Source organism: Astyanax mexicanus, chromosome 10, assembly GCF_023375975.1.
Source record: "Astyanax mexicanus isolate ESR-SI-001 chromosome 10, AstMex3_surface, whole genome shotgun sequence".
NCBI classification, from domain to species: Eukaryota; Metazoa; Chordata; class Actinopteri; order Characiformes; family Acestrorhamphidae; genus Astyanax; species Astyanax mexicanus.
The window spans coordinates 43,619,986-43,646,906 of record NC_064417.1 but is presented as its reverse complement, the minus strand read 5'-3'; the positions used below and the strand labels follow the sequence as shown (position 1 = coordinate 43,646,906).

Genomic DNA, 26,921 nt, shown 5'->3' with positions numbered 1-26,921 from the left:
ACCATGCTACAGTAAATTTATCGGTGCTACAGAAAAGAATTAATGCTGCAATAAACATATTGATATCCATACAACAGTGAACTGTTTGGTATCCATGCTAGAGTAACGCCATCGGCATCCGTTCGACAGTAAACTCATCAGTAACCATGCTACAGTAAATTGATCAGTAACCATGCTACTGTAAATTCTTCGGTACCCATGCTACAATAAATTAATCAGTGACCATGCTATTGTAAATTAATCGGTATTAATGCTACTGTAAATGTATCGCTATCCATATTTCAGTAAGTTTATCGCTATCTATACTATAGTAAATAATTGATGTTACAATAAACACATTGATATCCATACTACAGTAAACTGTTTGGTATTCATGCTAGAGTAACACCATCGGGATCCATTCTACAGTAAACCCTTTGGTATCTATGCTGAAGTTAACACTATTGGGATCCAATCTAAAGTAAACTCATCGGTAACCATGCTAGAGTAATGCCGTTTGTAACTGTTGCAGTAAAATCATTGGTAACCATGCTAAAGTAATACCATTTGTAACTGTTGCAGTAAAGTCATTGGTAACCATGCTAAAGTAATGCCATTTGTAACTGCTGCAGTAAAGTCATTGGTAACAATGCTAGAGTAATGCCATTTGTAACCATGTTACAGTAAAGTCATTGATAACCATGCTAAATTAAATACATTTGTAACCATGCAACAGCCAATTCATTGGTATCCATTCTACTCTAAATTCATTGGTAGTTTACTTTCTCTGTTTGTTTTTTTTTGTCTTTTGTTTTTCCAGAAGTCATCAGACTGGACTCTGTCTGAGCTGGACGTGTTGCTCCTGACAGGCACAGTCGGTCACACCCTCAGTCTGGGTGCCAGCAGCTTTGTGGAGGAGGAGCATCAGACCTGGTACTTCCTGCTCAACACTCTGTGCCTGGCAGTCTTCCAGGACGTCTGCAGGAAGTACTTCAGGGAGAGGAGACAGAGCAGCGATGAGGAAGAGGAAGGTCCTCTGCTGCCCTCTACAGTGGAGGAGGATCCGACCCGAGCCACGTTCTCACCAACAGCAGAGCTGGGGGTCAGCGTGGGGTCCGAGAAGTGGCTGGCCCTGGCCACTCCCATTCTGACCCTGGCTTGCTGTCGACTGCTGAGGTCTCTGAACCAGACCGGAGTACAGTGGGCACACCTGCCTGACCTGAGCCACTGGCTCAACAGGTAAGAGAGAGATGGACAAATCTCTGTTCAAAAGCTGCATTGTAGTATGGTATTTAGGGCTGAGCTGACAGTTATTTCTATAATTAATTGCTTATTAATATAATTGATTACTTATATTTTTGGGGACAAGAAAGTGCATACTATAATGTATATCTCTTTTGCTCAAAATTTCTATGAAGATGCTGCTTGTGACAGTCATTACCACCTATTGTGCTGTGACCTGCGATATATAGTCACATATTAGAACTTTGGAAGTGGACTGTGGAATTAAATTAATAATTCATGTCACCTTGCCATGAGCATCCTGGCCAATGTTCAGCCTCACTCACAAGATAACACCTCACACCTTATACAGGCATATACATTCCCAGGGCTTCCCTTGATGTATAGCTGTGCAGGTGTTTTTTACATTCCTCAATGCACACTGTTGTACATGCGTGTACCAATCACAGTTTAACAGCACAGTGGGTGGTAATGATCATCGTGATGGGGCTGCATCTGGCTTGAATTGTCCATGCGATCAGCATTCGTTTCTGATTCAAATCACATGCACATTTAGTGCAGTAGGCTCCACACACATTTCCACAGCTCTGTACTGCTCTCTTTAGCTTCTGTAGGATATGGCAAAAGTCATGGGACACTAACTCAGTCAACTTGTTCCTTGCTTTCTAATTATATTTCGATTTTTTATCTAATTTTCTCCCCAATATACAAGGCCAATTACCCAACCCACTCACTAGGACTCCCCTTATTATTGGTCATGGCCCAACACCTGGATAGCACATGCCTCCTCCAAAACAAGTGAAGTTAGCCACCGCCTCTTTTCCAACTGCTGCTGCTGATGCAGCAATGCCGAGTAGCATCACAGCGCTCTCGGAGGAAAGTGCAGTGACTCAGTTCTGATACATGCTACAGTATTCATTTCTAAATTCATTACTATTCATGCTGCAGCAAACTCATTGGTATCCATGCTACAATAAATACATTGGTATCCATACTACAATAAACTCTGATATCCATCCTACAGTAAATTCATTGGTAACCATGCTACAGTAAATTCATCGGTAACCATGCTACAGTAAATTCATCAGTAACCATCATTGGTAACAATGCTACAATATATACATTGGTATCCAAACTACAGTAAACATATCATTTACTATGCTACAATAAACACATTGGTATGCACATTGGTATTCATCGGTATTCATGCTAGAGTAACGCAATCGGGATCTATTCTCCGAAGTCAGCCACCACCTCTTTTCGAACTGCTGCTGCTGAGGAAGCGCAGCAACTCAGTTTCGATACATCAGCTCACAGACGCCTTGTGCTACTGTACATCACCCTTTGGAGTGATGAGGAGAACGAGCGCCATCTACCCACACAGAGAGAGCAAGTCCAATAGTAGCCGATGGCAAGCTACGTAACCTGGATTCGAACCGGTGATATCCTGATCATAGTGGCAGCGCTTAGCTCACTGGGACTCGTTCCTGTTCCATACTCATCTGTCCCATGTCAGTGTATGTTTATAGCCTTTCACTAAAGATTGCATAAGAAGTTAGTAAGTAAGCCCACTCTCTGGCTTCGGGTACCCAGACCCTGTGCATGTGCTGTTGTACAGTATTGACTGGGTTTATGAGAAGCTGTACCATTAGCCCTCCATGACATACAGCCTTTCTCCAAACAGCGCCGTTCTCCCGATCCCCCCGTAAGCCCTGTCATATTGCACCCAGCCTCACCGCCTTCGTCTCTGACGGCAGCCAGGTTTCATTAAAAAGTCTTGTTTTAATTGGCTGAGCCTCAGTCAGAGCGCAGACCCTCAGTCCTGTTATAAACCTTAGCCTCCCGCCGTAGACGCTGACGCTCAATTAGGGCAGGAGGAAGCTTTAAAGCTCAGACCGTCACTCCAGACTACCCATACTTGATCTCCCATTTAAGCTAAGCTTTTGAAAGTTCTGATAACTCGGGCCAGAACTCTTTTCAATTAAATTTCCTTTTTTTTAAAGGTGTGTGTGTGTGTGTGTGTGTGTGTTGTTTGTTAGGAAAAGGCCAGTTACTAAAGAAAGTATTAATCGGTATTAATTGTACAGTAAATTCATCAGTATTCATGTTACAGTAAATTTATCACTATCCATGTTTCAGTAAGTTTATTACTATCTATACTATAGTAAATGAATTGATGCTACAATAAACACATTGGTATCCATAATACAATCAACTCTTTGGTATCCATGCTAGAGTAACACCATTGGCATCCATTCTACAGTAAACTCTTCAGTATCCATGCTAGAGTAATGCCATTTGTAACTGTTGCAGTAAAGTCATTGGTAACAATGCTAGAGTAATGCCATTTGTAACTGTTGCAGTAAAGTCATTGGTAACTATGCTAGAGTAATGCCATTTGTAACCGTTGCAGTAAAGTTATTGGTAACTATGCTAGAGTAATGCCATTTGTTACTGTTGCAGTAAAGTCATTGGTAACTATGCTAGAGTAATGCCATTTGTAACTGTTGCAGTAAAGTCATTGGTAACTATGCTAGAGTAATGCCATTTGTAACTGTTGCAGTAAAGTTATTGGTAACTATGCTAGAGTAATGCCATTTGTAACTGTTGCAGTAAAGTCATTGGTAACTATGCTAGAGTAATGCCATTTGTAACTGTTGCAGTAAAGTCATTGGTAACTATGCTAGAGTAATGCCATTTGTAACTGTTGCAGTAAAGTTATTGGTAACTATGCTAGAGTAATGCCATTTGTAACCGTTGCAGTAAAGTTATTGGTAACTATGCTAGAGTAATGCCATTTGTAACTGTTGCAGTAAAGTCATTGGTAACTATGCTAGAGTAATGCCATTTGTAACCGTTGCAGTAAAGTTATTGGTAACTATGCTAGAGTAATGCCATTTGTAACCGTTGCAGTAAAGTTATTGGTAACTATGCTAGAGTAATGCCATCTGTAAATATGCTACAGTAAATTTATCTGTATCCATGCTACAGTAAGTAAGCTTAATTAGGGCAGGAGGAAGCTTTAAAGCTCAGACCGTCACTCCAGACTATCCATACTTGATCTCCAATTTAATCTAAGCTTTTGAAAAACTCGGGCCAGAACTCTTTTCAATTAAATCTCCTTTTTTTAAAGGTGTGTGTGTGTGTGTGTGTGTGTGTGTGTTGTTTGTTAGGAAAAGGCCAGTTACTAAAGAAAGCCACGTGAAGCATGAAAGTTCAAATTAGGGTGTTTTTAATTATTTAGAGTGGATAGACTTGAACAAAACGATTTGGCTTAAGCACTTAAAAAGAGTGCATAATTACATTGTGCGTCCTTACACTCGCGTCCAATTTGTTGCTTAATAATCCTTGGATCCCAACTTCTTCCACGCTGACTTGGCCTTCCCTAGCCCTCTCCCGTCTGCTTGTGTGTGTGTGTGTGTGTGTCTGTGTGTGTGTTCTGGAGCGCTCAGTGGCATTGCTGTACACACACTGACAGACGGTCTGGCTGCTATGCATGCCGGTGAGTGCCAGCCTTCATTCCGGCCCATTAAACCCGTCCAGAGCAATCAGCCAATCAAAGAGCAGCCTGATCTCACACACTCGAGAGTGAAGGAAGTGGTGCCAAGGCTGACATGCGTAGGGGATTGACACTGTTCACTTGGCAGCTCCGGCTGAGTAACCCTCATGCTTTTACACTGACTCCGGTGTGATGTTTGTGTGTAAACAGCTCACAGTGCTGCTGCACTATAGTTAACACGTTAGTCATGTGTAGTTTGAAGCCTTTTTGTTTTGTTGCATTTTGTTTGAGTGGAATTGCGTACTGTACATGTAGTTACAACATTATTTCTCAGTTCTGGTCCTCAAGGCACTAGGCCCTGCACATTTTAATGGTTTCCCTGCTTTAATACACCACCACTGCAGCTCTGAATATAAAATGTTTAGGGCGAGAGGACTAAAGGACCTAGATTGGCGACATGGTGGCTTATAGTGGTTAACACATTCACTTCATAGTGCTTTATAGGGGTTCTGGGTGGAGTTTCCGTATTCTTTCATTTTCATTTTCCAGCAGGACTTGGCACACTGCCCACACTGCCAAACATACTAATTGGGCTTATATAATATATAATAATCTAATTTTCTGAGACACCCATTTTTGGTTTTTCATTAATTGGCTGTAAGCCCTAATCATCAATAGGGCTGCAACGGTTAGTCAATATAATTGAAATGTCGATTATTTAAATTTGTCGAATACAAATTTGATTGTTGACTAATCGTTAATTTTGTAGCAGTACTGCTTTACACAAAGTGCTGGGGACAGAAGCGCAATGGGAGATAAAAGGGTAAACAGCTCACTCACACAATTTACACTCAACGTCTCAAAAATCTGTGTCTCCAAAAATGCCCAAACACAACAGATTACATAATTAATCACTAAATATCATTAATTTCCATATTTAAACAACAACCAGGCATTAAAATGTCTTTGAAATCTCATGTTCAGCTGTTTCTATCATTTTTTTATCTATGACTAATTGACTAATCGAAAAAATAACCATAAGATTAGTCGACTACCAAAAGTGTAAGACATCTATATAATGTATGTGTTTCACATTTTTACCAAAATTACCAAAATAAACTGACTTTTCAATTATATTAAAATTTTGTAAGATGCACTAGTATATCGGTGTTCTATTTTTATGTTCGTATATCAGTTTTGTTCACAACCCTTGAGCCGTGTGGGTTCGGTTTGTACCCAAAACTGATGGAGATTACTTAATACATCTGTCTAAATCTAAAGATTGTTAACACAGGTGCATTAAGTAAAAAAATAAATAAATAAATAATTGCCAGAGTTGGTTGGCTTGACTTCACTTCACTGGCTTCACAGTGCCTCTGGAAAGGCTGCAGTTGATGCAGCCTTTCTGAAAAATATCCCGTGGATCAATACCTGCAGGTTTTTTAATGCCGTCCCCTTACTGTAGGCGCCTGAAAGACCCGTCACCGAGGCAAAAAGCCACAATCATATTCTCTCAGCACTCGGCAGCTCCGCCGATAAATAACCATGATTACGCTCATCATAAATCCAGACTCTGTTATGCGGGAGAAGATGGACAGATGCCAGGCTCTCGGGGAGAGACGTGCTGCGGGAAGCGTGCTCTTCTGCTGCGTCTGGAAGCAGCAGTGGAATAGGTCCTCTCATTATGGATATGAGGCTGCGAATGTAAAGAGCCACAGTGAAACTCGGAGGCAGAGTCGAGCTTCACACTGTGAGACATTATTAATGCTGAAGTCTAGCAGAGGAGCTGAAGGAGATATTTCAAAGTTTTTTTAATGTAAAATGGTGCAAAAATGTGGCCTTTGCTAGGGGGTTGTGTGATCATGATCGCCCATCAGAAGTTTGTCTAGTAGAGTAGAGTCATAGTAGGATTGGGCCACACACACCGGGTTTTAGAGCACAATAATTTATTGTGGTGATGGACAGTGGCGTCCACAGTTAATCCTGTTGGATGTGGTTCGTTCGTCTTGGTGTAAATTGATCTACCCAGAAAATCTTACAGCACTTCATGCTTCCCTCTGCTGACAGCTTTTATGGAGATGCAGATTTAATTTTCCACCAGGACTTCGCATACTGCCCACACCGCCAAAAGTACCAATTGGTCTAAAATATATATTCTAATTTTCTGACTTGGGTTTTTTTATTGGCTGTAAGCCATAATAATCAATTTTTAAGTAGACAAACGCTTAAAATAGATAACTTTGTGTGTAATACTTCTTTATAATATATGAGTTTCACATTGTGAACTCAATTACTGAAATAAATTAACTTTTCAATAATTTTCTAATTGTTTGAGATGTACTAGTAAGTTTTAAAAGTATGTTTAGCACGCTTGCTACTGGTTCACAGGTGGGTGCTTGCTGGAGGAGCTTCAGGCCCTGCTCTGTTTAAAGGGAGTGTAAACTGTTGTTTAGACTGGATGAAGGTAGCCGTGTTGTTCTTTAATAATTCAGGAGCGCATCTCCGTCTCTGAAGGCCGCGGCCACCTGAGAGTAAATATTTACACACATTAATGAGCTGGATATGGAGACGTAGCTGAAATATCCTTCTAGCTTCCTGAAACGACTGTGGAGATCTGTGCAGCAGCAGTGACTGGAATTACTAAATAAGAACACACCTCTACTGAATGTCACACTTTGCACCACTCAGAGAATCCAGACATGATGAAGATTCTGGTTTTATTCAGCTGGGTAGTAAGTATCTGGGAATTAAGATCTTAATATGCATATCTGCTCAAGAAGATTGCAATACGCTTACTGTATAAAAAGATATCAGGACTTATTTTATGTCTGTCTTGAATATGAATAGTAGATTTTTAATTCCTTGGAATTAATTACTGCCTAGCTGTATTACATGATCATAACTTTAACCTGATTAGAATTAAAGCATAATAATGCCAAAAATACCAAAAATAAAATGTACACAGCAAAAACTGGAGAGTTTAAATTTCAGTTGATGTTCACTCCCAAAGTGTAATTTTAACTTATTCAGATTTAAATGGTGTTCAGTGTTGGAGTTATTTGACAGAGTTGAATATGTCAGTGTTAACCCAAATAAACCCAATAAATAATGCCCGACTACACAGAAATTTAATTAAACTCCTCCCAATTAAACTCATTATTTGCACAGTGCTAACAACCCTCAAGGTCTACCTTCAATTAGGGAATTCTGTTATATTTTATATAATGTCTGTTTTACTATCCATCATATTGTAGGCTATAAGAGCAAGTTACCATATTATGTACTGTAAATTGTGGCAAAGTGCTGGTAATGCACTGAGAACTGCAATGCAGGATTAAAGTTGCCATGCAATAAAAAAATACACTGGCAGGAAGTAAGCAAGAAACTTTTATCATGTATTAGGAACCAAAAACACAAGCTGACCTCCCCTGAATCATAATTTAATATTAAATAGTCATATCAATTGACTAATCTTTCGAATGTATTTTTCGTAACTATTGTCAGTGTTAGCATAACAATGTAGGGAGTTAAACAAATACAAATGTGAGTTATAAAGAAACTCTGGCAAGAAGTTAAATGTTTAACTATTTTGAAAGTGTTCATTTAATTCTAAAGAGTGTGGAGCTACAGTATATAATCCCTGGGAAAGAGTTAAACTCAACTGTGGAAGTTAATTCAACACTTGACTTTTTGCTGTGTAAAATATAGAGGACATATTCAGGCTTGTGCTTGGTGGTTATTGTGCAGTAAACCAATCAGCGTGTAGCTTGCCATTCCCTTTAAAGATCCACTATTCCCTAAACCATATTTATTAAGTAAATAATTAAATAATGAAACACACCGGCCTTCGGTGATGTCCAACCATCTGCATCTCACTGCTATAATAGGCACACTGCTGCTGCAGCTCAGCCAATCAGCTCTCCCTCCTGCCCTGCCTCTAAACCCATACATCACCCAGTGCCCCTTACCAAAAATGCCTCTCCCGTTTTTTTATTTATTTATTTATTTTTTTTTTTTCAAATTAGAGCTTAGGGTAGAGTCAGCAAAAATCAAAGGCGTTACTGCCCCTTTAAGAGCCAGGTGCGCTCTAACTTTGGTGCATTGCTATTTTAACGGCGCAGCTACCTGGACGGGTCCAATGTTTGTCAGCAGAGGAAACTGAACTGATTATTTAGGATTGTTCATTCTGTTTATTGTTGATGTAAAAGTTTTCATAGCTGCCAAGATAGCAATGAACATCTAACGGTTGACATCTGTCTAGGTTGGATTTCATACAGTGGTGCACAAAATGGTCGTTTCCAAGATAAAAATGTGCCAGAAATTTTCCTGACCACCACTCCAACTTTGCCAACTTTAGACCACGTCAAGCTTGAAGGTACTTTTTTTCAATTTTTCAATTTTATCTCAACTGAAGGTGGCAGTTGGCTAGATTTCTCAATAATCTGTCATCACGTACAATGTTTTTTACATCAAATAATGTTGTGTAAGTCCAGGATTATCCTCTTTATAACTGCACTGAACTTCCTTAACTCCCCCACTGTCAAACAAACACTTTCAATGTGGGCAGAGAGCAACAAAGGAACTCTGTCACTACTAACAGAAAGTAAAGAGGCCGTGGCCTTGGCAAGTTAAGAGCCAGAACTGAACATGTGATTACATCTGCACTCTTTTACAGCCTGTAGATATTTTAATGAAGTGTTTTTGTGTAGTATGCAGGTGGATGATATCTGTATGAGACTCAAGGTCACAGCTATAGGATTTTAAAGCCGTGAGAGACGTGCTTCATTGATCTGGACCTGCTGCCTCTGAAAGACCAGCAGCAGAGCAGCAAGGTCCTGATGCTTGTAGAGATATTAGTTCTAATGGTCTCTTTTTATTCTCTTTCACTTATACAGCTCATATATGGGGGAATGCAAGGAGGTGGTGAATGACCTACAAGGCGTTAGAGGGTTTGAGTGGCTGCCAGATACTCACACATAGGGCTGCCAAATACTTACTCATTCATTCACTTTGCCTCTCTCTCTTTCTCTTTCTCTCTCTCTCTCTCTCTCTATTATTTTGTCTCTCTCTCTTTCACACACACACACACACACAAAGTTCCAACCCACTTTATTGTTCTTTTGATAAATTATGTACATAAAAAGCTACCACTTTAAAATAAGACTACCTTAATAAAGGGTTTATAAATGGTTTACAGTTAGATTATTAATGGTTACTAATTAAGTTGTAAATGCCTTAAAAATCATTAATAATCAGTTATAACACATACGTAGAAAGGGCAACAATATAGACGGCTGTGGGTTCACTATTTAACATACAACAGGTCATTGTCGCCCTTTCTACGTACGTGTTATAACTGATTATTAATCATATTTTAAGGCATTTACAACCTAATTAGTAACCATTAATAAACTAATTATAAACCATTTATAAACCCTTTATAAAGGTAGTCTTATTTTAAAGTGGTACCCATAAAAAATTATAACAAAATACATTATATTTTAATATAACCATGTATTTATATTGAGGAATACTTCACCACTTTCTTGACATATTTGTGCCACGTCCCTTTACAACAGGGATAACACACTTTAATACAATAATTAATTCATTCATTTAGACAAATTCTGCTCTTCATAAAAAGAAGACACTTTAATGGACATGAAATGGGAATTGGAAAATATACCCATAACAGTGATGTAATAATCACAGTGCAATAAAATGTACTGCATTTTGCTTAGGCAAAGAAATGAAGCTTGAGTGACAGAACAGAGAACAGTTGAGAGCATCCTGGTAAATTAAATAACTCTTTTACTGCTTACTATTGTTTTACTGTTTTACATTTACAATAAGAAAAAAAAAACAGTATCTCACAAATGAGATACATTTTTGTAAATATTTTGTAAAAATAACTCCGTTAATGTCTAATCTGCTGAACTCATAGACTCAACTTGACCTTGGGGAGGCTTGTTCACATTTCGCACATGTCTCCTCCGATACACGTGAAGTCAACCACCACCTTTTTTCGAACTGCTGCTGATGCAGAATTGCTTAGTAGCATCACAGCGCGCTCGGAGGAAAGTAGACATGGACAGAGTCACCATCATGGGTTTATAAAAAAAAGGATATTCTTTTACTACTTGTACACTGTATTCAATGAGACGAATAAGGTCATACAGCCTAATATTGCAAAATTGGTCATTCTTTCCCCTTAATTACTCCTACACTGGAAGCCCGGATGAGTTGAATTTACTTAAAACATTTGAGGAAACCGGTTGCCTTAAAAAAGTTGAGTAATGGCTAATGAAAACTTAAGTTATCATAACTTAGAACATCAAGTTATGACAGCTAAAGGGGAAGTTGATTTAACGTTTTTATTTGTGTTATACTGTAAGACCGGATAAGGTGAGTTTACTTACCTTTTTTAAGGCAGCTGGTTTGCTCAAATGGTTTAAGTAATGGGGAATGAAAACTTGAGTTAGCATAAATTAAAACATCAAGTTTTTACATCTAAAGGGGAACTTGATTTATTTCAAAGGGAGCCCAGGGGGAATCACTACACACTGATGGTGAGTATGAGTCAGAAACTGATGGACACACCCAGTATGCAAATAGATTGTGACAGAAACCAATGGAAAAGAACCTGCCAATGGCAACACACTGAACCCAGTTATTATAATAAGTTGGTTCAACGCAAAGATCTCAGTTTGAATAATATGTGCCCACAAATGTTCAACTAACTCAATATAGTTGAGTGTTGTTTAGAAATATCCAATTTTCTGTAAAACAGACTTAAATAGTTTGAGTTCAAGCATTGTATGGGTTTACAGTGTATTGTGATGCTGTTCAGCACAGGCATCTGTTGGCTGATGTATCAGAGCTGGAGATCCAGCGCTTTCCTCTGGGCTCTATGCACTAGTGACATTTTGAAAAGAGAGGATGTATGGATTCACACATATCAGAGGAGATATATGGATAAAGGCAGATTGATACAATGCCGGTTTTAGAGGTAAACACTAAATTAAACAGAATTGGATTTTGTGTGAGTGTGTGTGTGTGTGTGTGTGCCTGCCTGTCTCGTCTTCAGTTCATTGAGTGCATTAGAATTCTGCTGGCTGTCTACACGCTGATGAATGAATGGAGGAGAGGGAGGCCGTCAGGGTCACAGACTAGGAGAGCATCTCTCTCTTCTCTGTCTGCTTTTAAAGTCTTCAGTCTTCCCTCTATAGCAGCACATGCTCTCTCTCTCTCTCTCTCTCTCTCTCTCACACACACTCTCTCTCTCTCTCGTTCTCTCCTACTCTCTAGGTGGGTAATAAGTGGAAGATGCTCTGACCCCCCCAGTTAGGGGTCTGCTCAGCTGACCTCTGCACTCAGATGCATGGACACACACTCACTTGAATACTTCCTCACACACTTTTACACACACTCAGAACTTGGTTGGCTTCAGATCTGACAAGCACACCCTGCTCAGACCACACACACACACACACACACACACACACACATACACACAGGGCTCACCTTCCCAATGCTATAATGCTATAGTGCCCACATTCCCTGCACTTCTCTTTAATCCAACATATACTTACACAATTAAACACACCTCCACCTTGTTTTACACACATACACAAACACACACACACACACATACACACACATTTGTCTTGGCTCCTGTACCCTCTCCTTGATTACTTTAGATGAGAGGACAACCCTGCCAGCATGCTAAACACCCCACAGACAGTCTGGCTCCAGTAACCCAACACGTACATACAAACACACACACATACACACACACACACACACACATACACATACTCACACACACACCGCATCTAGCCTGGATTAGAGCTCAGATCTGTCCCAAAAATTCCCAAGAAATCCTGTCCGAGCATGACCCTCCCCTCCCCATAAACTGTCATCATTAGCCTGAGCCCAATTTAAGATAGATGGATTAATGGATATTTGGATGGATAGATAGTAGAGCGTTAAAACTGAGCTTTAAAAAAAAAAAATTTGGGCTGTTAGAATAAGAAAAATCTTTTCAGAATGATGTTAATTAACATTGCAACACTGAAGAAGCATAGACCTAGAGTTTAAGAAAAATATTTATTAAGAACAGATCTCAGAAACAATAAACAATGTGATCAATGATCCACAGGTCTAAAACGTCGGTAAATTAGGCTACAAAAATCACATCTGAGTGACTTTCCTCTAATCTAATATAATTTAACATGGTTTAAAAGTATAAATTACTTTCTAAAGAAACAAACTTGCAAAAAAAAAAAAGAAAAAGCACAATCATTAAACTGAAATAGGCCAACAACAATTACATTTTACAGTTTACAATAACTTTCCTCTGCTCTAATATAATTAACTATGTTTAAGAATATAAAATACTTTCTGAACGAACAAACATTTTAATATTTAGCATATAGGCTAGGTCCAAAAACACACACAAAAAAAAAACAGCAATACGGCTATGCTCTGCGCAATCATTAAACTGAAATAGACCAAGAACAATAATATCATTTACAATAACTTTCCTCTACTCTAATATAATCAACAATGTTTAAGAATATAAAACACTTTCTAATAAAAAAAAAATGATTTGATTTTCAGCCCAATTTTAAGCATCATTTTCTAAAGCCCAGCTCAGGCAGATAGTCTAAACTCTAGCCTGGATATAGATGACAAAGAGAACAGCACATGAGCATTTGGGTAAGTGTGTTGCTCTCTAAAAAATGCAGGAATGAAGTGCTCACCACAAGATCTCTAAACTCAAAATCGGCTGTCATCGTCATTCATAAAAGAGTGCAGGTTTCAGGGAGCAGGAGATCATCATTTTCACACACGGATTGTTCACCGCAGAGTCCAGATTTTAACCTCATTGAGAATCTTTGGGATGTGCTGGAGAAGACTTTGTGTGTGTGTTCCTAAAGTATCCATCCATCCATCCATCCATCCATCCATCCATCCATCCATGGTCCAAACCTCTTAAATTATCAATAATAGCTTTCTGGACACAAATAAATCAAAGCTAAAAGGCGCTCCAACCGACTATTACCAACCAACTAAGACTGTGTGTTCTTTTTTATTGGCTGGGCAGTGTATACATGTACACACACAGTGTGTACTTCAGTAGCTTCACTTAATACAGTGTGGTTATCTGCCTATACATTAATTGTTGATGTTTTGTTGGTCGGCCTCTCGTTACGACGATGGTCAATTTAAAGCTTCTAAAGGTGTGTACTCTTATCGAGTTAATTATCCAGTGTTAATAAAGGCGTCTCTGCCGATGCTCCCGTAATTAAAAGACTGCCACCATTTATATGCGTTTTGCCGTAGCTATGTTTGGTATTAATCAGACAATGTGAAGACGTCCTGGTTTATTCATGAGCTCTGTTGGTTTATTTTCCGTTTTAATACACCCAGCTTACAAACCGCACAAAAGAGATCATCATCCGCTGTTTGTTTTTGTTTCGGAAGATGTTTTGCATATTGGTCTAAATCACATTCCGCATAATTTTAAATAATAAGCAAACTTGGAGGAGGAAATATCAGAGCTGCAATAGAACAACAAATACAGATAGAAAAAGAGCAGACAAATAAGCACAGAGAGCAGCAAATATAAATAGCCTGGTTTAAAGCTAGCCTTGATTTAAGATTGACTACACTTTTCTTTCTCTGTCTGTGTGTGTGGCATGTGCTCTCAATCAGACAGCAGGGTTACTGCTGATCCTACATGTCTGAAGTTATTAAGACTGAATAAAGATACAATTTTTCTACAGAGAAAGTCGTGGAGTAGAGTAGTATAGGGTTGCAGTGATACATTGCCTAGTATATCTGGATAAGTTTCCATATATGTATTACAGATAAGACAAGATAAGAAATAGATATATATATATATAGATGACTTTTGCCACATGATAGAGGTGCTAAAAAAACACTTCTTTGACTTGCAGGAAATATGTGGAGTCTTCACTGATTGTAGAAACTTCACACTAGACCTCAAGCAGTTTGCACTGTGTGTCTCTCCACTCTTCCTACAGACTCTGCTCCCTTGATTTACAAATGAAATGCAAAATTTACTGATGATCAGTGACGGTTTGGAGAGACATGTCATCTGCTGGATTTGATCCACTGTGTTATATCATCAAGTCTAAAGTCAGCGCAGTTTTGTTTTCCCACAAAATCTTACAGCACTTCATGCTTCCCTCTGCTGACAACTTTTATAGAGATGCGGATTTCATTTTCCAGCAGGACTTGGCACACTGCCAAAAGTACCAATTGGTCTAATGTAATATTGTAGTTTTCTGATTTTAGGGTTTTCATTGGCTGCAAGCCACAATCATCAACAATAAAATAAATAAATGCTTAAAATTGATCACTCTGTGTGTGAGATACATCTATATAATATTTGAGTTTCACATTTTGAACTAAATTACTGACATAAAGTACCTTTTCAATGATAATCTACTTTTTTAAGGTGTAGAAGATGTAGAAATGACAATGAAGACACATTTTTCTTAAATGGCAAAAGTCATGGGACAGAAAATATTGTCATATCCCATGACTTTTGCCATGTTGCATGAAAAAAACATAGCAGGGCACTAAATGTGCATTAAATGTGGATATGACATTTTATAGCAAGAACTTCACTCACAAGAAGATAAGACCTCACTTCTTGCTTATACAGATATGGGCATTCCCAGGCCCATTTTTGATCATTTTAATGCAGCTGTCCCATGATTTTTGGCATGTATTGAGTCTATGTTTTTGTGTATGTGTGTATTTTTTCACAGTGGGGATCATAAGGTGTTTCTGTCTCTGCTGGCTGTTCTCTCCCTGCTGCTGATCTTCCTGCTCGTCCAGCGTCGCTGTTCTATGGTGTCCAAGATCGCCCTGGCACTCGGCCTTCTGGGAGTTTACAGCTACCGCGCCGCAGTTGACAACATCCTGTTTCCATGGCAAAATTCAAGCCAGTCCGTCTCCAAGTAAGTATGAACAAATTCAGATATTTTATTGGCTACAGCTTATGAGTGTCAGGTGTTGTGGAACCGCCACTGTTTTGGTTTGCAAACCAAATTTTAAACCACGGTTCTTATAATTCCAAACAGAACTGTTTCAGTAACCAGAGAAATGTATATATATATATATATATATATATATGTTTTTTTGTAAGTGCTCTGAACTGTTTGGGATAAATTATTTGGACTTTTCACTTATTCAGCCAAACTTTTCACCTTTTTTTTTTCCATTTTCAGTTGCCAAATATTCAATACATCCCTACTTATTATTTTTCATGTTTCAAGATTCAACCCAGTTATTATCGCTGCTCTAATGAGCTCTGTCTTTTTGGCCTCTTCATTTGAATAATAATGTTCTTGTCCAATCCGTATGATTAGCATGTGCTGTCTGATGTTAGAAAGGTCCTCTAGAGGTTAGAGGATTGCTCTTAAGGAAGAGGCTGTGATTGTAATTTAAAGAGTAGTTTTGGTGGCTTAGTGGTTATAGTGCTGGGTAATACATTACAGCAGTGTGGGTTCAATACCCAGGCAGGTTAAAGCCCTTAAACAATACTCTTGTTCTGACCCCGTTTTTTTTATTTATTTATTTATTTATTTTTTGATTACATGGACAATTTTAGCCAGATACTGCTGGTCACAATCATTACCACCCCCTACTACGCTGCTCTTTACTGTGGGGGATTTTGCCTTTCATGATGTATTCCCAGTTCACATGTGACTTTACAACTTTAGGGATGGAGGGCCCTATTTTAGCAATCTATACTGCACTGGTCAGTTATCACACAGCTTGATTTAGGCCGTGCCGATGTGTTTTTGGTGTCACGAGGGCACAAAAAATATGGCTTGCACGACTGGAAATGCGCAAAAGCCATGTTCTAATTATCTTAATTAATCATGGGTGTGTTTTGGGTGTACCGTGAAATAAACCAATCAGTGTGCCAATTGTCATGTTGTCATTCCCTTTAAGAGTCAGGTAGGCTCTGACTTTGACGAGTTCGTATCTTAACAGCACAGCGCTTTTGTGTGTCTCAGCAGAGTATACAGACCTGTGTGTTCATGCTGTGAAGGTGCACCAGCAGCTCATTTAAGGGAACAGCAGTTTTGTTTTATATTCTGTTTATTGTTGAGTTAAAAGTAGGTTTGTGCTCTGCAGCGTCTAAGTGTGTGTGTGTTTAGTGACTGACTCATATTGCCATGTTGTCATGGTTTTAATCAGTCAGTGGTGCACCTGTGCTTTTTTGTGCCACCAAAACAGAAACACGGCAGTGTACATTTATTCCTAAACTCAGACGCTGTTTTAACAGCATGGGTGCAAGGGGTAAAAATAGACTCTCAAACTCTGCCAATTTACATTAGCCTACCATAAACACACTGGTTCACACAGTGATCGACCTCCCTCACAAGGTAACACCTCACCAAATATTCAGCGCATCCTCACTCATTATTTTTCATGTGTCAATATTCGACCCATTTATCATAGCTGCTCTAATGAGCTCTGTCTTATTGGCCTCATCCTCTGAATAATAATGTTCTCTTCCAATCTGTATAATTAGCATGTACTGTCTGATGTTGGAAAGTTCCTCTAGAGGTTAGGAGATTGCACTCGAGGAAGAGGCTGTAATTAGCCGTGTTTTCGATTCTTATTAGGAGAAGCTACAAACACTCTGAGGGCGTGTTTGGAGTGTGTGGATATTGCGTGTAAAAGAGGCCTGCTCTCAGCCTGGTGAAGGCCGTGCATTGTGCGGCACTGTTTAGCGTGTTAAGCAGAGAAAGTGCCTTTGATTAGTCTGAATTGGAAATCATTGGAGTCTATTATTACTCTGATTATAGGCCTGTTGTGGAATCGGGAAGAGTTGAGTCAGAAGGCCGGCGTGTTTTAGTCCCCCCCCCCCCATTTACTCCTCATTAGTCTGCACTGATTCACTCGTTCACCCTGTCACATCTGTTCCCCGCCCCTCGTCCATTAGTCCATGAATGCCGCTCTAATGGTGCTAAACACACACAAGCTCGCATGATGCACTCCTTTATTATTTTTCTCTCTTTTTGACGCACACGCATGCACACGCCCCTGTATCGCCTGGTTATAACACACACACACACACGCACACACACACACACCTCACTGACAAGACAAAGCTACGCTCCTCACCTCCTACCCTTGACATTTTCTCTCACCTAATTAAAACTTTGACCTTTCGCCCTTCCTGCTGAGCCACCAGCTGCATTCCCCTACCTAGTCTCCAGCCATGAGACAGACAGACAGATAGATAGAAAGAGAGAGAAGGAGAGAGAGAGAAAGAGAGAGAGAGACTGGGGGGGGGGTCTCTGCACTCGTTTTGTAATTGACAGCATCACCCGTGCCACCAGAGCCATTCGCTCATTCATTAATCACTACAGAATGTTGTTTATGTTGCCCAGCAACCTCTGGCTTTTCTATTAGGTTGGTATCTGAGGGAATTCTGTTCTACTTCTCTCTCTTTTCTCTATATCTCTCACTTTCTATTTCTCTCTCTTTTCTCTCACATTTATCTCTCTCTCTCTCTCTCATATAGCTACGGGTTTAGTCTTTCTCATGTGCTTTATCTCTTTTCTATCGCCACCTACAGTATTCCTTTCTCCTCATTCTACTTTAATTTCATTCTATCTATCTATCTATCTATCTATCTATCTATCTATCTATCTATCTATCTATCTATCTATCTATCTATCTATCTGTCTGTCTGTCTGTCTGTCTGTCTGTCTAGGGCACTCACTCATTCGCTCGCTTATTCATTTGCTCACTGACTCTCCCACACGCTCACTTATTCACTCACTCACTCTCTGGCTCACTTACTCACCCACTTATTCACTCATTCACTCACTCACCCACTAACTTGCTCATTTATCATTCACTCACTCATTTACAAGCCAGCTCACTTTCTCACCCACCCACTTGCTTGCTTACTCACTTACTCATTCGCTCACTAGGTAAATTCTGTCACTCACTCACTTACTAACTCTCCCACAGCCTCACTTGCTCACTCACTGACTCACTCACTCACACACTTACTCACTAATTCACTCATTCAACCACCAGCTCACTCATTTACTCATTCATTCACTCACTCACTTGCTAGCTGACTCTTCCATTCATTTGCTAGATCACTCACTCACCAATCGCTTATTCACTTGCTTACTGACTCTCCCACACACTCACTGAATCACCCACTCACTCTCTGGCTCACTTAGTCACCCACTTATTTGCTCATTCACTTACTCACCCACTAGCTTGCTCATTTACTCGTTCACTTATTCATTTACACACTAGTTCACTTACTTACTTACCCACCCACCAGCTTGCTTACTCACGCACTCATTCGCTCACTCACTCACTTAAGGCATAATTTATTCACCCACTTACTCGCTAATTCACTCATTCAACCCCCAGCTCACTCATTTACTCATTCACCCACACGCTTGCTTATTCATTCACTCATTTGCTCGCTAGGAAAGTTACTGACTCACTAACTCTCCCACACCCTCACTCACCCACTGACTCACTCACTGACTCACTTACTCACCCACCTACTTACTAATTCACTTATTCACCCACCAGCTCACTCATTTACTAATTCATTTACTCGTTCACTTGCTTGCTAGCTGAATCTCCCACTCAGTTGCTAGGTCACTCACTCACCACAGCTTACTCACTTGCTTGCTAACTCTTCCACACACTCATCCACCCACTCGCTTTCTCACTCACTCACTCATTCACTCACTCATTCTCTCACTAGGTACATTATTCACTCATTCACTCACTTTCCCACACCCTCACTCCCTCACTTACTGTCTCACTTATTTACCCACTTACTCACTAATTAATTTATTCAACCACCAGCTCACTCATTTACTCAGTCCTTCTCTTCTCCTCACCTCTTTCTTTCTCTCTCTGTCTCTCTCTTTCTCTCTCTCTCTCTCTCTCTCTCTCTCAAAGCAAGTATAAAACTGTGTTACTTTAGTAACAATAAAAAGTATTAATATAATGCTATGTTATATTATTGATAATATATATATATATATATTTGTCCCCTGGCTGTGTGTCATGGTGAGTAACAGGTTAAACTAGAAAAGGCAAAGTTCGTGAACGAACTTTAAGTTGGCTTGGAAAAGTACGCTAATAACGTTGAAAAGTTAAAATGGTTGCTAAGTGGTTGCTAGGTAGTTGTGATCATTACTAAAGTGGTTGGTAAGCGTTTGCTAGGCAGTTGCTAACGTTTTCCAGGTGGTTGCTTAGGTGTTGCTAAGCAGTTGCTAGGCAGTTGCTAACGTATTCCACACGGTTGCTAAGCAGTTGCTAACGTTTTCCAAGTGGTGGCTAAAGTATAGCTAACTGGTTGCTAGGCAGTTGCTATCATTTCTAAAGTGGTTGCTAAGCAGTTGCTAGGCAGTTGCTAACATATTCCACATGGTTGCTAACATTTTCCAGGTGGCTGATAAGATGTTGTTAAGTGGTTGCTAGGCAGTTGCTATAATTTCTAAAGTGGTTGCTAGGCAGTTGCTAACGTTTTCCTAGTGGTTGCTAAGGTGTTGCTAAGTGGTTGCTAGGCAGTTGCTATCATTACTAAAGTGGTTTCTAAGTGGTTGCTAGGCAGTTGCTAACGTTTTCCTAGTGGTTGCTAAGGTGTTGCTAAGTGGTTGCTAGGCAGTTGCTATCGGTTCTAAAGTGGTTGCTAAGCAGTTGCTAGGCAGTTGCTAACATATTCCACATGGTTGCTAAGTGGTTGCTAGGCAGTTGCTAACATTTTCCAGGTGGTTGCTAAGATGTTGTTAAGTGGTTGCTAGGCAGTTGCTATAATTTCTAAAGTGGTTGCTAGGCAGTTTCTAACGTTTCCCTAGTGGTTGCTAAGGTGTTGCTAAGTGGTTGCTAGGCAGTTGCTATCATTACTAATGTGGTTGCTAAGCAGTTGCTAACGTTTTCCTAGTGGTTGCTAAGGTGTTGCTAAGTGGTTGCTAGGCAGTTGCTATCATTACTAAAGTGGTTGCTAAGTGGTTGCAAGGCAGTTACTAACGTTTTCCTAGTGGTTGCCAAGGTGTTGCTAAGTGGTTGCTAGGCAGTTGCTAACATTTTCCTGGTGGTTGCTAAGGTGTTGCTAAGTGGTTGCTAGGCAGTTGCTATCATTTCTAAAGTGGTTGCTAAGCAGTTGCTAGGCAGTTGCTAACGTATTCCACACTGTTGCTAAGCAGTTGCTAACATTTTCCTGGTGGTTGCTAAGGTGTTGCTAAGTGGTTGCTAGGCAGTTGCTATCATTTCTAAAGTGTTTGCTAAGTGGTTGCTAGGCAGTTGCTAACGTTTTCCAAGTGGTTGCTAAGGTGTGGCTAACTGGTTGCTAGGCAGTTGCTATAATTTCTAAAGTGGTTGCTAGGCAGTTGCTAACGTTTTCCTAGTGGTTGCTAAGGTGTTGCTAAGTGGTTGCTAGGCAGTTGCTATCATTACTAAAGTGGTTGCTAAGTGGTTGCTAGGCAGTTGCTAACGTTTTCCTAGTGGTTGCTAAGGTGTTGCTAAGTGGTTGCTAGGCAGTTGCTATCGGTTCTAAAGTGGTTGCTAAGCAGTTGCTAGGCAGTTGCTAACATACTCCACATGGTTGCTAAGTGGTTGCTAGGCAGTTGCTAACATTTTCCAGGTGGTTGCTAAGATGTTGTTAAGTGGTTGCTAGGCAGTTGCTATAATTTCTAAAGTGGTTGCTAGGCAGTTTCTAACGTTTCCCTAGTGGTTGCTAAGGTGTTGCTAAGTGGTTGCTAGGCAGTTGCTATCTTTACTAAAGTGGTTGCTAAGTGGTTGCAAGGCAGTTACTAACGTTTTCCTAGTGGTTGCTAAGGTGTTGCTAAGTGGTTGCTAGGCAGTTGCTAACGTTTTCCTAGTGGTTGCTAAGGTGTTGCTAAGTGGTTGCTAGGCAGTTGCTATCATTTCTAAAGTGGTTGCTAAGTGGTTGCTAGACAGTTGCTAACGTTTTCCAAGTGGTTGCTAAGGTGTAGCTAACTGGTTGCTAGGCAGTTGCTATCATTTCTAAAATGGTTACTAAGTGGTTGCTAGGCAGTTGCTAACGTTTTCCAAGTGGTTGCTAAGGTGTAGCTAACTGGTTGCTAGGCAGTTGCTATAATTTCTAAAGTGGTTGCTAGGCAGTTGCTAACGTTTTCCTAGTGGTTGCTAAGGTGTTGCTAAGTGGTTGCTAGGCAGTTGCTATCATTACTAAAGTGGTTGCTAAGTGGTTGCTAGGCAGTTGCTAACGTTTTCCTAGTGGTTGCTAAGGTGTTGCTAAGTGGTTGCTAGGCAGTTGCTATCGGTTCTAAAGTGGTTGCTAAGCAGTTGCTAGGCAGTTGCTAACATATTCCACATGGTTGCTAAGTGGTTGCTAGGCAGTTGCTAACATTTTCCAGGTGGTTGCTAAGATGTTGTTAAGTGGTTGCTAGGCAGTTGCTATAATTTCTAAAGTGGTTGCTAGGCAGTTTCTAACGTTTCCCTAGTGGTTGCTAAGGTGTTGCTAAGTGGTTGCTAGGCAGTTGCTATCATTAATAAAGTGGTTGCTAAGTGGTTGCAAGGCAGTTACTAACGTTTTCCTAGTGGTTGCTAAGGTGTTGCTAAGTGGTTGCTAGGCAGTTGCTAACGTTTTCCTAGTGGTTGCTAAGTTGTTGCTAAGTGGTTGCTAGGCAGTTGCTATCATTTCTAAAGTGGTTGCTACGTGGTTGCTAGGCAGTTGCTAACGTTTTCCAGGTGGTTGCTAAGGTGTAGCTAACTGGTTGCTAGGCAGTTGCTATCATTTCTAAAGTGGTTGCTAAGTGGTTGCTAGGCAGTTGCTAACGTTTTCCAAGTGGTTGCTAAGGTGTAGCTAACTGGTTGCTAGGCAGTTGCTATCATTTTTAAAGTAGTTGCTAGGCAGTTGCCAACACATTCCACATAGTTGCTAAGTGGTTGCTAGACAGTTTGCTATCATTTCTAAAGTGGTTGCTAAGCGGTTGCTAGGCAGTTGCTAACCTTTTCCAGGTGGTTGCTAAGGTGTAGCTAACTGGTTGCTAGGCAGTTGCTAACGTATTCCACATGGTTGCTAAGTAGTTGCTAAGTGGTTGCTAGGCAGTTGCTAACGTTTTCCAGGTGGTTGCTAAGGTGTTGCTAACTGGTTGCTAGGCAGTTGCAATCATTTCTAAAGTGGTTGCTAAATGGTTGCTAGGCAGTTGCTAACATTTTCCAGGTGGTTGCTAAGGTGTAGCTAACTGGTTGCTAGGCAGCTGCTATTATTTTTAAAGTAGTTGCTAGGCAGTTGCTAACGTATTCCACATGGTTGCTAAGTGGTTGCTAGACAGTTGCTATCATTTCTAAAGTTGTTGCTAAGGGGTTGCTAGGCAGTTGCTAACGTTTTCCGGGTGGTTGCTAAGGCAGTTGCTAAGGCAGCAGCTAACTGGTTGCTAGGCAGTTGCTATCAATTTAAGGTAGTTGCTAGGCAGTTGCCAACATATTCCACATGGTTGCTAAGTGGTTGCTAGACAGTTGCTGTCATTTCTAAAGTGGTTGCTAAGCAGTTGCTAGGCAGTTGCTAACGTTTTCCAGGTGGTTGCTAACTGGTTGCTAGGCAGTTGCTAATTTATTCCACATGGTTGCTACGTGGTTGCTAGGCAGTTTCTAATATTTTCCAGGTGGTTGCTAAGGTGTTGCAAGGCAGTTGCCATCATTTCTAAAGTGGTTGCTAAGTGGTTGCTAGGCAGTGGCTAAAGTTTTCCAGGTGGTTGCTAAGGTGGTTGCTAAGCAGTTAATAGGTGGTTGCAAAGCCCTGACTGGGGTGCCGGGGTGTCCAAACTTTTGACTGATAGCTGCTTCATACAGCAGCTCCTCCATACACTCACAGTACTGGAGGAGCAGGGGAGAGAAGGGGTTCCGTGCGCAGAGCTGCTTGTGTGCGAGATGGAACTCTGGGCCCCCCATTCATTTCTATGGGGCAACTTCGTACGACATTTGTATGAAATCCGTACGACATATCGTTTCGTAAAGCATATTTTCGGAAAGAACTCACTAAGTTCTATAGACCATCCGAATTTCGTCTTCGTATCTCAAAAATTGTGACGCTCACAGCCATTCAAAATTCTTCTAGTTCATTGTCTATGGAAAAAAGGGCGTACGTTTACGAAGTTTTTACGAAAATCGTACGATGTATCGCTCCAAAAAGCACAAGCACACCCCGCGGCTATAAGTTCTACCATCGTGTGAAGTTTCGTGGTTCTAGCTCGAAAGCTCTAGGAGGAGTAGTTGTTTATAAAACGTGGCGAGAATAATAATAATAATAATAATAATAATAATAACTAGAAAAGGCAAAGTTCGTGAACGAACTTTAAGTTGGCTTGGAAAAGTACGCTAATAACGTTGAAAAGTTAAAATGGTTGCTTAGTGGTTGCTAGGCAGTTGTGATCATTTCTAAAGTGGTTGCTAAGCGTTTGCTAGGCAGTTGCTAACGTTTTCCAGGTAGTTGCTAGGCAGTTGCTATCATTTCTAAAGTGGTTGCTAGGCAGTTGCTAACGTTTTCCTAGTGGTTGCTAAGGTGTTGCTAAGTGGTTGCTAGGCAGTTGCTATCATTTCTGAAGTGGTTGCTAGGCAGTTGCTAACGTTTTCCTAGTGGTTGCTAAGGTGTTGCTAAGTGGTTGCTAGGCAGTTGCTATCGTTAATAAAGTGGTTGCTAAGTGGTTGCTAGGCAGTTGCTAATGTTTTCCAAGTGGTTGCTAGGCAGTTGCTAACGTTTTCCAAGTGGTTGCTAAGTGGTTGCTAGGCAGTTGCTTTCATTTCTAAAGTGGTTGCTAAGTATTTGCTAGGCAGTTGCTTTCATTTCTAAAGTGGTTGCTAAGCTGTTGCTAGGCAGTTTCTAACGTTTTCCTGGTGGTTGCTAAAGTGTTGCTAAGTGGTTGCTAGGCAGTTGCTAACGTTTTCCAGGTGGTTGCTAAGCAGTTAATAGGTGGTTGCTTACATTTCTAAAGTGGTTGCTAAGCGGTTGCTAGGCAGTTGCTAACATATTCCACATGGTTGCTAAGTGGTTGCTAGGCAGTTGCTAACATTTTCCAGGTGGTTGCTAGGCAGTTGCTATCATTTCTAAAGTGGTTGCTAGGCAGTTGCTAACGTTTTCCTATTGGTTGCTAAGGTGTTGCTAAGTGGTTGCTAGGCAGTTGCTATCATTTCTGAAGTGTTTGCTAAGTGGTTGCTAGGCAGTTGCTAACGTTTTCCTAGTGGTTGCTAAGGTGTTGCTAAGTGGTTGCTAGGCAGTTGCTATCGTTTCTAAAGTGGTTGCTAAGTGGTTGCTAGGCAGTTGCTAATGTTTTCCAGGTGGTTGCTAGGCAGTTGCTAACGTTTTCCAAGTGGTTGCTAAGTGGTTGCTAGGCAGTTGTGATCATTTCTAAAGTGGTTGCTAAGCGTTTGCTAGGCTGTTGCTAATGTTTTCCAGGTAGTTGCTAAGCAGTTGCTATCATTTCTAAAGTGGTTGCTAGGCAGTTGCTAACGTTTTCCTAGTGGTTGCTAAGGTGTTGCTAAGTAGTTGCTAGGCAGTTTCTATCATTTTTAAAGTGGTTGCTAGGCAGTTGTTAACGTTTTCCTAGTGGTTGCTAAGGTGTTGCTAAGTGGTTGCTAGGCAGTTGCTATCGTTAATAAAGTGGTTGCTAAGTGGTTGCTAGGCAGTTGCTAACGTTTTCCAAGTGGTTGCTAAGTGGTTGCTAGGCAGTTGCTTTCATTTCTAAAGTGGTTGCTAAGCTGTTGCTAGGCAGTTGCTAACATATTCCACATGGTTGATAAGTGGTTGCTAGGCAGTTGCTAACATTTTCCAGGTGGTTGCTAGGCAGTTGCTATCATTTCTAAAGTGGTTGCTAGGCAGTTGCTAACGTTTTCCTATTGGTTGCTAAGGTGTTGCTAAGTGGTTGCTAGGCAGTTGCTATCATTTCTGAAGTGTTTGCTAAGTGGTTGCTAGGCAGTTGCTAACGTTTTCCTAGTGGTTGCTAAGGTGTTGCTAAGTGGTTGCTAGGCAGTTGCTATCGTTTCTAAATTGGTTGCTAAGTGGTTGCTAGGCAGTTGCTAATGTTTTCCAGGTGGTTGCTAGGCAGTTGCTAACGTTTTCCAAGTGGTTGCTAAGTGGTTGCTAGGCAGTTGTGATCATTTCTAAAGTGGTTGCTAAGCGTTTGCTAGGCAGTTGCTAATGTTTTCCAGGTAGTTGCTAAGCAGTTGCTATCATTTCTAAAGTGGTTGCTAGGCAGTTGCTAACGTTTTCCTAGTGGTTGCTAAGGTGTTGCTAAGTGGTTGCTAGGCAGTTGCTATCGTTAATAAAGTGGTTGCTAAGTGGTTGCTAGGCAGTTGCTAACGTTTTCCAAGTGGTTGCTAAGTGGTTGCTAGGCAGTTGCTTTCATTTCTAAAGTGGTTGCTAAGCTGTTGCTAGGCAGATTCTAACGTTTTCCTGGTGGTTGCTAAAGTGTTGCTAACTGGTTACTAGGCAGTTGCTATAATTTCTAAAGTGTTTGCTAAGTGTTTGCTAGGCAGTTGCTAACGTTTTCCAGGTGGTTGCTAAGTGGTTGCTAGGCAGTTGCTAACATTTTCCAGGTGGTTGCTAGGCAGTTGCTATCATTTCTAAAGTGGTTGCTAGGCAGTTGCTAACGTTTTCCTAGTGGTTGCTAAGGTGTTGGTAAGTGGTTGCTAGGCAGTTGCTATCGTTAATAAAGTGGTTGCTAAGTGGTTGCTAGGCAGTTGCTAACGTTTTCCAAGTGGTTGCTAAGTGGTTGCTAGGCAGTTGCTTTCATTTCTAAAGTGGTTGCTAAGTGGTTGCTAGGCAGTTGCTATAATTTCTAAAGTGTTTGCTATGTGTTTGCTAGGCAGTTGCTAACGTTTTCCAGGTGGTTGCTAAGGTGTTGCTAAGTGGTTGCTAGGCAGTTGTTAACGTTTTCCAGTTGGTTGCTAAGCAGTTAATAGGTGGTTGCTTACATTTCTAAAGTGGTTGCTAAGCGGTTGCTAGGCAGTTGCTAACATATTCCACATGGTTGCTAAGTGGTTGCTAGGCAGTTGCTAACATTTCCAGGTGGTTGCTAGGCAGTTGCTATCATTTCTAAAGTGGTTGCTAGGCAGTTTCTATCATTTCTGAAGTGTTTGCTAAGTGGTTGCTAGGCAGTTGCTAACGATTTCCTAG

At 40.6% G+C, this 26,921-nt stretch overlaps 1 protein-coding gene across 2 annotated transcripts in view; it reads left to right on the top strand.

Annotated features, from left to right (window-relative positions):
• Positions 1–26,921, top strand: part of pigg (phosphatidylinositol glycan anchor biosynthesis class G) — a 192,483-nt gene that overhangs the window by 103,803 nt on the left and 61,759 nt on the right. For both annotated transcript variants that reach the window (XM_022683537.2, XM_049484391.1), the window contains 2 exons: positions 800–1,218; positions 15,526–15,717. In XM_022683537.2, coding sequence (XP_022539258.2) covers positions 800–1,218; positions 15,526–15,717 — 611 coding nt within the window. The remainder of the gene's footprint in view (positions 1–799; positions 1,219–15,525; positions 15,718–26,921) is intronic.